Source organism: Thamnophis elegans, chromosome 5, assembly GCF_009769535.1.
Source record: "Thamnophis elegans isolate rThaEle1 chromosome 5, rThaEle1.pri, whole genome shotgun sequence".
Lineage (NCBI taxonomy): Eukaryota > Metazoa > Chordata > Lepidosauria > Squamata > Colubridae > Thamnophis > Thamnophis elegans.
The window spans coordinates 86,562,257-86,577,933 of NC_045545.1; the positions used below are offsets into that span (position 1 = coordinate 86,562,257).

The window sequence follows — 15,677 nt, forward strand, 5'->3', positions numbered from 1 at the left end:
GCCAGCACTTGGCTTCCTGCACTTACCTGGGAGCAAAAATGCGCCGCAGGGGGAGCACCTCACCCCCGTATCCTGTTTTGGGCCTAGTAGGCCTCCATGCAGCCTCCTGGGAGCCAAAACTGGCCATGGGGCCCCCGCCTTCACACCCCATGCCCGTTTTGGGCCTTGTAGGCCTCCCTGAACTTGCCTGGCAGCCAAAACAGGGCACGTGGGGACTCCTGGAAAGGGCAGGAGGGGAGGGGCAGGGCCAGCCAGCAAATTAAGAACTGGTTCAGCTGAAGTGGTGCGAACTGGTTGAATCCCATCACTGGGAGATAGGGATGGACATGTCAAAGTCTGTATGGTTGTGGCCATGGTGTCATGATCAGATGCCCCAGACTCACACACCAAAGGAGAGGGGATTTCATTGTCTATGGAGATTCTCAGTCATCCAGGTCATTTGCTTTTTCAAAAGGCAATGGGACTTTCTTTGTTTTTCCTTGAAGACTTTTCGCTGCCTACAACTCAAGAATGGAAATTGAAAGTTACAAACTTAGCCGAGATGGCTAAAATATCGGCATATCTTAAAGATCACTCAAATGAGAGATATAAACGAGACTGGAAAAAATGGATTGACTATATACAAAATAAATACAGGACCAAGAAATTCCAGTTAGCCTATGCTTAAGATCAGAAATGATTTAAATTGTTTAAAGTTAGCTCAGCAAGAAGAAGCTAAGGTCAATGTAGAATGTCATTTATTTCTTTATTTCTTTTTTCTCAATAGATTTTAGACTGTGTTTGTTAAAAATCCATACCGTGTACGGGTTCTGGGAAGTCGGGGGGGGAGGAGGAGGGGGGTTGGGGGGGAGGGTGGAGGGAGGGAGGGGTATACATTAGGCTAGACAAGAATTTGGTGGTAAACTAGAACTATTTTGACACACAAAAAATTGTACTTCGATGTTTTACTGATTGAGGAATGATGAAATGTTTGTTTTAAAAGAAATAAAACTTTTGAACCGGAAAAAAAAAAAAAAGACTTTTCGCTTCTCATCCCAGAAGCTTCTACTGAAACAACTACTGAAGGACAATCAGAACTGAAGAAGCTTCTGGGATGAGAGGTGAAAGGTCTTCAAGGAAAAAGAAAGGAAGTCCCGTTGGCTTTTGAAAAAGTATTCTTGGGACAACCATGACCTGGATGACTGAGAATCTCCATAGACAATAAAAGCCCCTCTCCTTTGATATGTGAATTTGGGGCAGAGCATTCATTGATCATGACATCATGACCACAACCAAGTCCACTTACCTCTTGAAAAAGGACCTTTGGGACAAAGGGCTTTAATGCCATTGCCGTACTTGCCATTTTGCAGATTTTTGACGTATGCCATGTTTGAATCTTGCTTTTACTTATGATTGCTCCTAGATATTCCTTTAACTAAACTGATTGGACTGGGGAGGACATTAATTTTTCATAAGCTGCATGGGTTTATGAAGCAAGCCTCAGAACTCGTGCTCTTATTAATTTCCTTAATAAATAATAAAGGTAAAGATTTTCCTGTCAGTCATGTTCAACTGTAGAGTACGGTGCTCATCTCTGTTTTTTGGCCAAGGAATCAGTATTGTCCGAAGACAATTTTTGTGGTCATGTGGCCAGCATGACTATAGGCCAAAGGCACATGGAATGCTGTTACCTTCCCACCGAAGTGGTACCTATTCATCTATTTGCATTTGCATGCTTTCGAACTACTATGTGGGCAGGAGCTCTGGCAAGGAGCTCACCCCATTGCGCGCAGCTGAGGTCTGAAACCCGGGCTGTCATCTTTCCAGCTGACAAGTTCAGCGTCTTTAACTGCTGAGCCATCGCACCCTCTGAATAAATAATAACATTTGTTAATCCAGGTCTGGTCATCTCAGACCTCATCCTCGTGAGATTCTGGCAGTGCACTGTCTCTATGGTGGCTCCCAAACTGGAACCTACTTCCCTGCAAAGCTTGAATGGTCTCCTCCTACCCATATTCCAGATTATTAAAACTTCCTTATTTCTTTAAAAACTCCTATTGATTGGAGTTTTGTATACAGTATCTTTCTCTGCATATTTTGTGCTGGATTATATTGGGAGTTTGGGGGCATTGTCTTGCCATTTCACTTTGTATAATCACTTCCCTATCAAATGATTGAACTGATCAATACATATGGTCAATAAGTAATAGCAACAGTATAAAAGAGCTGGACCTTGGACGTATTCTAGTCTAACCTTCTGCTCAAGCAGGAGACCATACACCATTCCAAATAAAAGGCTGTTCATTCTCTTCTTATAATAGCAATAGCAGTTAGACTTATATACCGCTTCATAGGGCTTTCAGCCCTCTCTAAGCGGTTTACAGAGTCAGCATATTGCCCCCAACCATCCGGGTCCTCATTTTACCCACCTCGGAAGGATGGAAGGCTGAGTCAACCCTGAGCCGGTGATATTTGAACAGCCGAACTGCAGTCAGCTGAAGTAGCCTACAGTGCTGCACTCTAACCACTGCACCACCTCGGCTCTCTAAACCTCTAGTAATGGAGTATCCACAACTTCTGAAGGCAAGCTGTTACACTGGTTAATTGTTCTCGCTGTCAGGAAATTCCTCTTTAGTTGTAGGTTGCTTCTCTCCTTTTTTAGTCCCCCCCCCCCCGTTACTGCTTATCTTGCCCTCAGGTGCTTTGGAGAATACATTGACCCCCATCCGCTCGGTGACAGTCCCTTAAATATTGGAAGATGCTATTATGACATCCCTAGTCTTCATTTGACTAGACCCGTGATGGCAAACCTATGGCACGTGTGTCACAGGTGGCAAGCAGAGCCCTCTCTGTGGGCACGTGTGCCATCGCCAGCTGCTCCTCTGGTTTCTGGCCAGCTGATCTTCACAGGAACTGGAGGGCTGGAAAATGGCCTGAAAACAGCCAAAAACCAGGCCATTTCTGGGCTGTTTTCCAGGCCATTTTCAGGGCTGTTTTCAAGCTGTTTTCAGGCCAAAAATGCCCCTAAAACAGCCTGAAAACAGCCCAAAGAACAGCCCCAAAACGACCCCCAAAGCAGCCAAAAACAGGCATGCGAATGCTGGCCAGCTGGTCTTCGGATTTCCAGTGTTCTGGCGTACATGAAGATCAGATGGCCGGAAACCCAAAGTCCAGCTGGTCGGTGCATTCACATGCACATACATACATCCACGTTCTGGTTTGGGCACTTGGTGCCGAAAAGGTTCACCATCACGGGACTAGACATACCTGGTTCCTGCAACCTCATCTCAAGCCCGCTTTCTTAAAGTTTACCATTCACACATTCAGCTATGAGTCATTTCATGTTTTATGATCAAGTCAGAAGCACTAGACACAGGTCCCTTCCACCTCTGTTTTTTCTCTGGCTTCCATCCTTTTGGAACAGAATAGGACTTGACCAGATGACGAGCAAAAATGAGAAGGAAGTGGCAATTTTCATTTCACACAAAATCAAAAGGAGACAGCCGCACACAAGCAGCAAGGGAGGAGCCATCTGGCCTATTATATTCCACAAATCACTACATTTCTCCTCCCCCCCTCTAGATTTAGTGTAGAAGGCTGTAATTAACCGTGTGGTGGCTGCAGTGAGGGTATAGATGTGTGTGTGTGTGTGTGTGTGTGTGTGTGTGTGTGTGTGTGAGAGAGAGAGAGAGAGAGAGAGAGAGGGAGGGAGTGAGTGAGTGAGTGAGTGAGTGAGTTGAGTTCTTATGCTGTGGATTTTAATGTTGTAAGCCACCCAAGAGTTTCTTTTCCCACTGGTGTGGGTATGTATTGTTTAAGAATATTATTATTATTAATATCTTTAAATAGTAATTACAGTCAAATGAAAATGGATATATGATGATGGTGATATGTATGAATGTTAAAATGCTTGAGTTATGTTTGTTGACTGTGGAGGAGATGTACCAAAGTTTATTTGTGACCGACTGATACACTTTTTATAGCATGTAAAGAAAGATGTTGTACCTGTTTCAAATTAAAAATTAAAAAATTTTAATAGAAAAAAAAAGAGTTACATGTATGTGAATTGGGCGGCCACATAAACAAACTCATATCTTAAAAAAAAATCCATCAAAGGCGTCATTCTTTTTGTCTGTTATTTACACTGTCATTTTGTCATGAATCAACACATACTAAACAATCTTTTAAGATGCTAAAATATATGTCCAATCAATGCAGCCCTTTCTCCTTATCCCGATGCAGATGGAAAGAAGAGACAAAGCTGGAGTTTGGTGGTCTTCATTGGTCTGGTAGTTTCAGGTGCCTTCAGCTATGAGTGCTCTCGTTGCTTATCAATGCCCAGGAATGATAGAAAACGTAATAGAATTCTTTATTGGCCAAGTGTGATTGGACACACAAGGAATTTGTCTTTGGTGCATATGCTCTCAGTGTTCATAAAAGGACAAGATACACTCGTCAAGAATCATAAGGTACAACACTTAATGATAGTCATAGGGTACAATTAAATCAAATCATACTAGGAAACAATCAATATAAGTCATAAGGATACAAGCAGAGGTGGGTTGCTGCTGGTTCGGCCTGGATTGGGTGAATTGGTGGTAGCGGCGTCAAGAGGCTCAGCCCACCTGCCCGGAGGCAGAAATGTTGCACGTGCGCATGAGCATGCGCACAAGAAAACCCCGATAGTAAAAATAATAGAAACTCACCACTGGATACAAGGAACAAGTTACAGTCCTGCAGTCATAAGTGGGAGGAGATGGGTGATAGGAACAATGAGAAGATTGATAGTAATAGTAATGCAGACTTAGTGAAAAGTTTGACAGTTGTGAGGGAATTATTTGTTTAGCAGAGTGATGGCATTCGGGAAAAAAACTGATCTTGTGTCTAGTTGTCGTGGTGTGCAGTGCTCTATAGCATCATTTTGAGGGTGGAAGTTGAAGCAATTTATGGGTGCGAGGGGTCTGTAAATATTTTCACAGCCCTCTTTTTGACTCATGCAGTGTGTACAGGCCCTCAATGGAAGGCAGATTGATAGCAATTGTTTTTTCTCCAGTTCTAAATATGTCAGGTGCATTTAGAGATTGCCAGATGAAGGAAGATTGGTTTTTAGACAAAGAGTTTGAAATCAAGGTGCCCACCTTTTAGCTAATAGTAATATAAGCAGCTCAGCTTTTTATCCCGGTGTTTTAAGAAGTGGCAGAAACACAAGGAGGAATGTGTAGTGGGTGGAGTGGCAAGAAGCATTTAGGTGTGAGAGAGGGTGGGGCCCAGTCCTTTCAAAAACATTCTATATACCCACTCTTCTCTTGAGGGGCTGTTCAGGTGATCTGACACCTCCTTCTTCTCACCATCCTTAAAACTTTACCCCCCTTCCTCTGTTTCCAGGAAGGGCTACATTCACACAATAGGAGGAACCTGGTGGCTGAGCCCATTTTCTGGGTTTGCAGGGAGTCGCAAACTAACCTGAGACATCTCAACCAGGCTTAACCCAGTGGTCAAATTCAATTTTTTTTTACTACTGGTTCTGTGGGTGTGGCAGGGGACAGATACTGCAAAATCCCCATTCCCACCCCACCCTGGGGCCAGCCAGAGGTGGTATTTGCCGGTTCTCTGAATCACCCAAAAATTTCAGCTACCGGTTCTCCAGAACCTGTCACAACCTGCTGAATTTCACTCCTGGCTTAACTTAGTCCAATTTAGCAGGTTGCACCAACGCAGCAACTGCTGGATCTTCGCTGGACCCTGATTCGAGGAAGGGGGAGGGGTGTTGTGTGAACGGTTTCCGCGAGTCCAGGAATGCCCCTACGGAGTCCTCTGAAGGGCTCGCCCTCTCCGGGTCTGGCCTCCGGGAGCGCCATCACTCCCCGGCCCCTCCCTCCTTTGGGGAAATGAAGAGGTGGGGAGGACTTCCTTCACACACATACAGAGAGAGAGAGAGAGAGGGGGGGGGAGGGAGGGAGAGACGGGCGCGCGCACAAACACGCTCACGCTCTGGTTCCTTCCTTCCCTCCCTCCCCCTCCTCCTCCTCTTTGTGCAGTGCAGTGCAGGTAAGCTCCGGGTCCTCCTCCTCCTCCTCTCTCCCCCCTCCCCGTGATGTCACACCTACTCTCGCAGGGCATGATGGGAGAATCCCACTGCTTCCCAAGAGATGCGCTAAGAAGAGCGAAAGACTAAGGCGATTCCGAGCCGCGGCAGAGCTCCCCAATTCCTATTCGGCTGCTTCAGCCCCCCGTCCCCCATTTCTCTGTTCTTCCAGCCTGGCTGCCGTTCCCCTCCGCTGCGCGGGAGCCATGGGGGGCCGAAGGGAGACCCGCGCCTAGGGAAGAGGGGAGGGCTTGCTCTGCCCAGCCTCTTTCTCCCTCCCTCTCCCGCTGACTTCCCCTCACCTGCTTCCCACGAAGGACCCGACTTCCCTTTGAAAGGAGATGCCCGGGAAGAAACTTCTCCAGCGCCTTGAGCAGCAATAAAAAGAGCCGGGCGGGGTCTCGGGGCTGTAGCCCCCCCGTCCCGCTTTGCTGGATGGTGCCAGCCGAGTGCCGGGCAAGGCGCCGGCAGGAGGGTCTACGCCAGGATGCTCCGCTTGCTGGGGCGCCTCCCGGGCTGAAAACGGCCCCCCTCTGCGCCGCAGGCCCCCCTCCCGCCTGGTGACCTTGGATTCCATGCAGGCGCCCCCTCCCCGCGGCCTCTAAAGTCTGCTTGCCGCCTCCCGCCCCCTTCCTCACCCCCCCTTCCCATGGCTGCCTCGGAAGAAGGGACCGGCTGCTTGTTCCCCCGAGGCCGGTCCCAGAGCGACCCCAGCATCCTCGCCGACACCGCAGGCACTGAAGGCCAAGCGCGCCCAGGTAAAGCCGGGGACGACGGGGTCTTCTTCTTGGCGGGGCAGGGGGCCGCGACTGGGCGGGCGAGGGGAGTGGTCGCGGGGGCTCCGGGAGATGGAGGGGAGCGGCGGCGTGGGAGTGGGCCTGGCTGGTGCCCCGCCGGTGGGAAGGAAACCGGGCTCCTCTTAGCTTGCGACCGCAGCAGCTGCAGCAGCTCCGCGGGTGAGAAAGCCACGCAGCGACTGAAGGGAGTAAAGAAGGGAGCCTGGGAGGAAGGAGGCTCCGGCTGGGGCTTCGGAAGGCGGGAAGGTCGCCGGAAGCCGTGGGGAGGGCGAGGAAGGAGGCAAAACCTCCAGAACCGCCTGGGGATTTCGGTCCTCCTCCTCCTCCACTGGGCCAGACTCCATCCCGGTCTTTGTCTGGCTTGTCCGCGGGAAAGCCTCTTGTGCGGGCTGGCTTGGGAAGCAAGAAAGCCCAAGGGAGTTTGACAGCTGGCCAGATTTCTGCCTCTTGCTGAACTGAATCAAGAACAGGGTTTTCCTTCCTTCCTTGCCTCTCTCCCTTCCCACCTCTTCTCTCCTTCCTTCCTTCCTTCCTTCCTTCCTTCCTTCCTTCCTTCCTTCCTTCCTTCCTTCCTTCCTTCCTTCCTTCCTCCTCCTTCCCTTCTCTCCTTCCTTCCTTCCTTCCTTCCCACCTCTTCTCTCCTTCCCCTCCCACCCTCCCTCCCTCCTTCCTTCCTTCCTATCTTTCTTCCCACCTCTTCCCTCCCTCCCCACCTCTTCTCTCCTTCCTCCCTTCCCTCCCTTCCCACCTCTTCTCTCTTTTCTTCCTCCTTCCCTTCTCTCCTTCCTTCCTTCCTTCCTTCCTTCCCACCTCTTCTCTCCTTCCCCTCCCACCCACCCTCCCTCCCTCCCTCCCTCCCTCCTTCCTTCCTTCCTATCTTTCTTCCTACCTCTTCCCTCCCTCCCCACCTCTTTTCTCCTTCCTCCCTTCCCTCCCTTCCCACCTCTTCTCTCTTTTCTTCCTCCTTCCCTTCTCTCCTTCCTTCCTTCCTTCCCACCTCTTCTCTCCTTCCCCTCCCACCCTCCCTCCCTCCCTCCTTCCTTCCTTCCTATCTTTCTTCCTACCTCTTCCCTCCCTCCCCACCTCTTTTCTCCTTCCTCCCTTCCCTCCCTTCCCACCTCTTCTCTCTTTTCTTCCTCCTTCCCTTCTCTCCTTCCTTTTTCCTTCCTTACTACCTACCTCTTCTCTCCTTCCCCTCCCACCCTCCTTCCTTCCTTCCTTCCTATCTTTTTTCCCACCTCTTCTCTCCTTCCTTCCCTCCCTCCCTCCCTCCCCACCTCTTCTCTCCTTTCTTCCTTCTTCCCTTCTTTCCTTTCTTCCTTCCTTCCTATCTTTCTTCCCACTTTCCCTTCCCTCCCTCCCTTCCCACCTCTTCTCCCCTTCCCTTCCTCCCTCCCTTCCCACCTCTTCTCCCCTTCCATCCCTCCCTTCTTTCCTTTCTTTCTTCCTTCCTACCTTCCTTCCCCCGCCCCCCCCCCGCCACTGCTAATTTACAAGAGGCGATTTTAGGTGGCGTGCCGATCTAGCTGGTTTTAGAAAATGCCAGCGGATGGTGCCGTATTTGTTCAGCTTATAGCCCCATTTCTCGCTCCTATCAACCTTTCACAAGGATGCTGGGGGCAAAAAAACGATAAGAGCTGCTTCCTTAGGAAAAAGTGGGCTCGGCTCCCTCAACCTGCTCTGTGGCCTTCAGAACCACAGCCTTTAAAAATAGGAGCGCCTGAATAGGATTCCTGAATACTAAGAAAAAAGGGGCCGCAGCTGGGAAGATAGGCAGACATGGCTGACTGGTTTAAATCTCCTGGCTGGAGATCACATATTGCTACTTACCTAGGCAAATAATGAATGCCTCAATTTAAGCCAGGGCATTCTTGATTTACAGTGCAGCAGAAAGGGAGAGAGGAGAGGTCAAATAAAGCAGAAGGGGATAAAGCTATTGGCATGAGGTTTCCATGGAGACAAAGGAAGCAGAATTATAATTAAGCTACAATTTCCACTCTATCATCCACTACTGTTTGTGTGTGTGTGTGTGTGTGTGTGTGTGTGTGTGTGTGTAACCACCGTACATAGCAAGAAAGTATCCTCTGGAGTAGAAGACTGTACTAGAGAATGGATCTTAGGCATCCAAACAATACTTCCTATTTGCAAGTCAGCGAGAATAATTATTTTGCCCACTGCCAGCTTTTTCTCCTCTTTTGAAAGGATAAACCTGCTGCCTTGGAAAATAAGAGCCAGCATAGTCTAGTGCAGTGTTTCTCAACCTTAGCAACTTGAAGATGTCTGGACTTCAACTCCCAGAATTCCCCAGCCAGTGAATGCTGGCTGGGGAATTCTGGGAGTTGAAGTCCGGACATCTTCAAGTTGACCAAGGTTGAGAAACACTGGTCTAGTGGTTAAGACAGCAAGCTAGAAACTGGGAGATGTGAGTTCTAGTTCCACCTTAGGCGTGAAAGCCAGTTGGGTGACTTTGAGCCAGTCACTCTTTCTCAGCCCACCTCACAGGGGAAAATAGGGAGGAGGAGTATTTTGAAATGTGTTCGCTGCCTTGACTTAATTTATTACAGCAATAATATAGGCAGGATTTTTTTTAAAAAAGAAAATGTCCCAAGAATGACTTGCTTTAGCAAAGAAACAACCCCAATGGTATGGCTGGGATGGAAAGGCCAATCGCAATGGATTTTAGCTATCCCAGCCGGTTTGAGTAACCGTACAATTTCTTTGCATTTATGCAGTTTATAATTTATTTGGGTGGAAAATCGGCTAGCATGGCAGGAAACGTTGAGGGGCAATTTGCTAGAAGGAAAGGCTGGAAATTAGCAATGTGTCCTTTGCCCTTCTGGACTCAGGATCTTGGTTAAAGGTTAATAGTGGCAAAGGCTGGGTTAATTTTAGAATCAATGGTACCGGGCAAAAAAATAATAATCTTTGAGCCCAGGAAGTAGAAAAAGCAACCTGCATATATAAGAGTCTCACCTCCCCTTCCATAAGCAAGCATAAAATACTCTGAACCACAAAATATCACAGCCGGATTACATTTTGCGTTGCACTCCTAGATCCTACCACGTACTTTCCATTTTAATTTTTGAAGTCTAATGGTTCTCTCTCTCTCTCTAATAGATGGTTAATATCAAATTCTGGCTGTTTAGATGGATTGTGAGGTTTAATTATTATTTATTTATAAGGGTATCGCATAGTAGCTTTATATGGAAGGGAAAAAATAAAATAAAAGTACTTCGCAAATAACTTTTGCTTTGTTTTATATTTTAAATCGCCTACCCTGAGTTTCTTTATGCATGTTCTCCTTTTGCTTTCTAGCTCAGTGTTTCAACTCCAATCTGTTCCTCTTTTGCTATATTGAAATATGAGCCCCAAAACCTGTTTAATGTCTGATTTGAACCAGTGAAACACTAGTTCTCATTTTATTCCTGACAGTCTTCATGTCGGAGGTTTTTGCTTGTTATATTTTGGTCCTTTATTCTGTCCTTTTCATAGCGTTGCTTGCCAGAAGATGCAAACGTGTTAATAATGAATACTGACAGCTTTTAAGATCCATTTTCCACAATCAAATAATTTATGATCCTTGTTGCTATGGCTTTTTTTTTTTTTTAAAGAGAAACTAATGAAAGCAGCTTATGAATCTTTGTAGCTCAGCTATGCTGGCATACTGAGTCATGGAAACAAAGAATGCTAGCAATCAAATATATTAAGGGTGGTTTTTTTTTTGCTGTAAAGAGCAATAGGTTGTGAATAAGTGGAATCTTCGCATGCTTAAGGTAGAAGAAATGCAGTCATCAAACTTCAATTTCATTTACTTTTTGGTCAGTTTGCAGGCTATAAAAAACAAAGCTGGCATGTTTGCAAACTAAGTATCATGATGTAGTGACACTTGCAGGGAATTGCACTGCTACTTCAGAAAACGTGTTGTCCGTCTAGAGATAAAAATAAAAACAAGGATCACCTTGGAATCAGTCTACCCCACCAAAAATGAATGCAAGAAATTCAGCCCTCTGAGGCTTAAATATTGTCTTTTCTCTTTGCCAGAAAATTAATGGCATGGGTCTGTGGAGATTCTCAGTCATCCAGGTCATGGTTGTCTCAAAGGTGCTTTTTCTAAGCAACTGGACTGCTTTTTCTTTGAGGAAGAAGGCAAAAATGTTTTGCTTCTCATCCAAGGAGCTTCATCAGTTCTGATGATGGGGGATGGAAGGATAGGTACTCCTCCTCTTCTTCTTCTTCTTCTTCTTCTTCTTCTTCTTCTTCTTCTTCTTCTTCTTCTTCTTCTTCTTCTTCTTCTTTCTCCTCTTCTTCTTCTCCTCCTCTTCCTCCTCCTCCTTCTCCTTCTCCTCCTCCTCCTCCTCCTCTGAAAAAAAACCCAGCTGAGTTACCTTTAGAAAAAAGCACCTTTGAGTTAATAGTGTGGATGTTTTATGGCTGAAGATGTGAGAGGTGAAAAAGCATTTTCATTTTCTCCAAGAAAGGCTATATTTTGCACAAAACATTTACAATGGCTTGAGCTCTTTATCCTTTTAGAAAGGAATGAATTAGAAGTCCTTAGCGGAGGACATAAAACAATAAATTATTTCATAGTATAGCTTCTCCAATATGTTTTCCAAAGTGCTTCGCTTTCTCAAAGCTGCCAACAAACAACAGGGAATTATGGAAACCGATGTCCTGCATATTTGCTAATGTGCCAGCCTCAGGAAGGTTACCATAAATTACATGGAATGAAAGAAAATTATATGAGCCTACTCCAGAACTTGTAGCTAATAAAACTTACATAAAATCAAATAGTTTAGTATGCAGTAGCAATAAATGTTCATCTGTCCATCAATATCTATCATGTCATTTTTTTTCCCATAACCAATGCAATGTCCTTCTTGTGTTACAGACTAAGAGTACAGTTTCCCGTAAAGATTCGGGCTTTATTTTGAAGTAATTTGACAGTGTTTAGAAGCTTAAAACAATGCTTGCATTCCCATTTATTCTAATATAATTTCAATAAAAGTCCCATGGAAGGTAATGTAATCAATCAAATGCTGGTATTGTGAAGGGTGAATTTGTTTTATTTGGAAGGATGCCCACAGTAACCTCTAATGCTATTTTGTCCACGTCAACTCATTATAGATTGGTTACATATTTGAGACCTGTCATTGTTTTGATGCATTTTTGAAGCGTGGGACCATGACAGAATACTTCTGTTCTTGTCCAGCTCTAGAGCTGGGAGTGGGGAAGGAGGCGTGGAACTGCTGGCAAAATAATGGAAAGGGTACAACATCTGTGTTTCTTTAATTTGGGAGACAACATAAGAAAGTAGCAGTGGTCAAATAAAGTTTTATGCAGTTATGCATAACCTCCTCCTTCCCTCTGGAACTTAGGATGATTTGTTAATGGATAAAAAAGCTTTAGGGCAGGAAAAAATGGTTTACTGTCAGATTACACAGTACTATTCAATTCGATTGAATGCTATTTCTTTTCAGCTATGCGTACATGCAGGATATGGAAGTGTTAATAAAGTAAGACAAGAAAACCCAACCCAGCTATATATCAATAGATTGGAGTGCAGAATTTGCAATGAAAGACTATGGAAAACAACTGTCATTGTATATAAGAATTAGGAAGAATAACATGTGATGAAATTATTAAGAAAGTTCTTAATAATGGCTTCTGTAAGACTATTGCTGCTGAATTTGCACTTGTGTTTCACAATGGAGTCCTCTGAATGATTGCAATAAGATATTCAAGTTTAAGTGTTACTAAATTATTTTATTTCACATGACTAGTATACGTTTGCTTTAAATTATCATGATGTGTGAATTATACAACCTTAGGTTGAAAGACTGATTATTTTTTTTAGGGAAGATGCTAGGAACAGAGGCTTCTTTTGATCTTTTTCCAATCACCATTTAAGTGTGTTCAATACATGACTAGTACATGTTTTAATTTTCTGATCAACACATAAAAAAATAATAAAGAATTCTATATACCCTTAATTGTTAGAAATCATAGGCATAACCCTAAAATGGCATACTGGAAACAAATAGCAATTGGGAAAAAAGTACCAAATGTGTGAAAACTACAGGGGGATTTATTGATCATTATAGTTAATAAAATGCAGCTCTCTTAATATTCATGCTTTTATCTTGTTTTGACCTTATTTTCCAAGCCATGCTCTTTTTAGAAAGAAGAAGGAAGCCTTACTTCTCTTATTTTTTATCATCATCATCATCATCATCATAGCCATTGTCTGTCCACTGCAGGATGAAGACTTCTTCCGCATGTTTCCAACCCATATGATCCTGAGCTTTCTTTTGCCAATTGGGCCGGCAACACTTGCTGATCTCATCAATCCATCTTGTTTTAGCTCTCTTTCACAGACGCTTCTTATCAAGTGGGATCCATTGTACAACTGCCTTGGTCCAACCGCCATCAGTGATTCTTGCTATGTGACCAGCCCAGTTCCATTTCAATTCTTTTACTCTCTTGATGATATCGTAGACTTTTGTTTTTTCTCTAATCCAGATATGGGTCTTTCTGTCTTGTCTTGTAATGCTGAGCATCTATCTTTCCATGGCTCTTTGCGCCACTCGTAGCTTTTGTATCGATTATAAGTTTAGTGTCCATGTTTCACTGGCATATGTTAGAGCAGGAAGCACACACTGATAGAAATTTTTTCTCTTCTATAGGGGAAGGCGGTTCTTGAAAATTATGCTTAGCTTACCGAATGCCTGCCAACCAGAGGTGGCATTCAGCAGATTCTGCCCAGTTCTGGAGAACCGATAGAGGAAATTATGAGTAGTTTGGAGAACCGGTAAATTCCACCTCTGACTGGCTCCACTACCATCTATTCTCTGCCTCCCGAGTCCCAGCTGATCGGGAGGGAATGGGGATTTTGCAGTATCCTTCCCCTGAAGTGGGGAGGGAGTGCATGCGCAGAAGCTAAAAACAAGATGGCAGCGCCATAGGCGAACTACCATAGGAGAACGGGTACGGGGGCATGGCAAGCCTGGGTCGTTGCCAGTTCCAGTGACCCAGGTTGCCAAACCATTACCTGTTTGGCTGAACCGGTCCGAACCGGTAGGATCCACCACTGGAATGGAGATTTTACAGTATCCTTCCCCTGCCACGCCTACCAAGCCACGCCCACAGAACTGATAGTAAAAACTTTTGTATCCCACCACTGCTTCCAACCACATTTAACGCACCATTCAGTTCCCTTTGTAGTATCGCCTTCCATTGAGATCCGTTGGGCAAGGTGTATGTAGTGGTCTACTATGTCTAGTTCTTCTCTAGATACAATCTTCCTTTCTTTCTTTGGTGAGTTTATTAAACATAACCTGGCTCTTTTTCAGGTTAATTTTTAAGCCAAATGGTTCTCCTGCTTTGTGCAGCTCTCGTATGTGCCTTTGTAGCTTGTTCTTGGTCTTCATTCTTTTTGTAAATAACTTAAAGTGGTAAACAGCCCTGTGAGATGGAATAGCTGGCCCAAAGTCATCCGGCTGGTTTAGATGAGAGATTTGACATTTGCATCACTCTGACTTTGCTTCACAAGTTTTTGAGGGTTTTTTTTTTTTTTGCAAAGTACTTTTGCAATTTATTATGGACAGTATTGGCAGCCTATTTCTCATCGCTGGTGTCAAAATGTGTAACCCTTTGGAGAAGAGCATTAGGTCAGTGATGGAATTCATGCCTTCCATGTAAGAAGGTCTCCAGTTGCTGATGGGAAGTACCAAGCACCCACAGAGGAGAATATCTGTAGCTCAGAATTGAACTGTGGGGTCTTTAGTGCTCTCTGAACTTGATTCTTTTCTTGCAGGCGTTTCAGTACCAAACTAGGTAACACCATCAGTGCTAGCCTGTTTCTGTAAGAAAAGAACCACGCCCAGAGACCACCAAATAGCCCAAAGTACCAAGTATACCAAATGATTTGTCTGCACAAAACCAAGGTTTTTTTTTTGTCTTTTAATGACCCATAATCCCTTGCATCGGGGAGGAGTCGGGGCAACGGAATGGAGCTGAGTGTTTGCTGGTCGGATGCCCTTCTTGTCACCAATGCAGAGTTTGCAGCTGATATTTACTCCTTGTGCCCAAAATGAGAAGAAATACCTGCCATTACCTAGCATCGCACTCACAGCCTCTTGATTGTGAGGCGAGAGCGCCACCTCTAGGCCACTGTACCACTCACCCAAAACCAAGTATGACACACGACAATTCTTCCAAACAGTTCTTTATTATATTAAACCTCAGGGACGTGCAGTCACTAGAGGCAAGGGAGGCGGGGCCTCACCAGTCTCCTCAGGGAAAGGAAAGGATTTTAAATAATTTTCTTAAAATAATTAAAGCCAGGGTAGTTGCTACCAGATTTCAAGTCACAGTGGCTTGGTGTCTGCTCTCAGTATTAACTAGGAGGAGGCCAGAGAACTAGGGGCCTCTTTTGCATAAGGAATTTTTCGCCTTTTAAGAGTTAAGCAAGGGTTAACAAGGGAATAATTTCTTATTCAAATGAGGCACGTATTCTCTCGCCTCCTGTAGAGGGCATTTTTAGAGGCTTTTTAGAGTTTTCTAGGAGTGACTAGCTCAGTCTGACTTCAGAGCTCTGGCTTTTCACGAGGGCAGGGTAGGGCAGGGAGAAGCAGAGTTGAAATCGTCTCTGAAACAGCTGGAAAAGGTCCGTGTGTGGGGAGGGGGGAGGAATTCAAAAAGTTTGATCGGAAGGCAGCAGGGAAAGGGGGGGGGTATGGCAGAGGAGCTGCTTTCAAGCCTTTGGAAAATATATCCAATCCAACTTCTGTGTTTGTGTTTGAGAGTGAGTGAATGAG

General features: G+C 45.2%; 1 protein-coding gene across 1 annotated transcript in view; it reads left to right on the forward strand.

Annotated features, from left to right (window-relative positions):
* Window positions 1-6,713: 6,713 nt before the first annotated feature.
* Window positions 6,714-15,677, forward strand: part of PHACTR3 (phosphatase and actin regulator 3) — a 296,494-nt gene continuing 287,530 nt past the window's right edge. Inside the window, exon 1 of the mRNA XM_032218616.1 lies at window positions 6,714-6,822. Within this exon, the coding sequence (XP_032074507.1) occupies window positions 6,714-6,822 (109 nt within the window). The remainder of the gene's footprint in view (window positions 6,823-15,677) is intronic.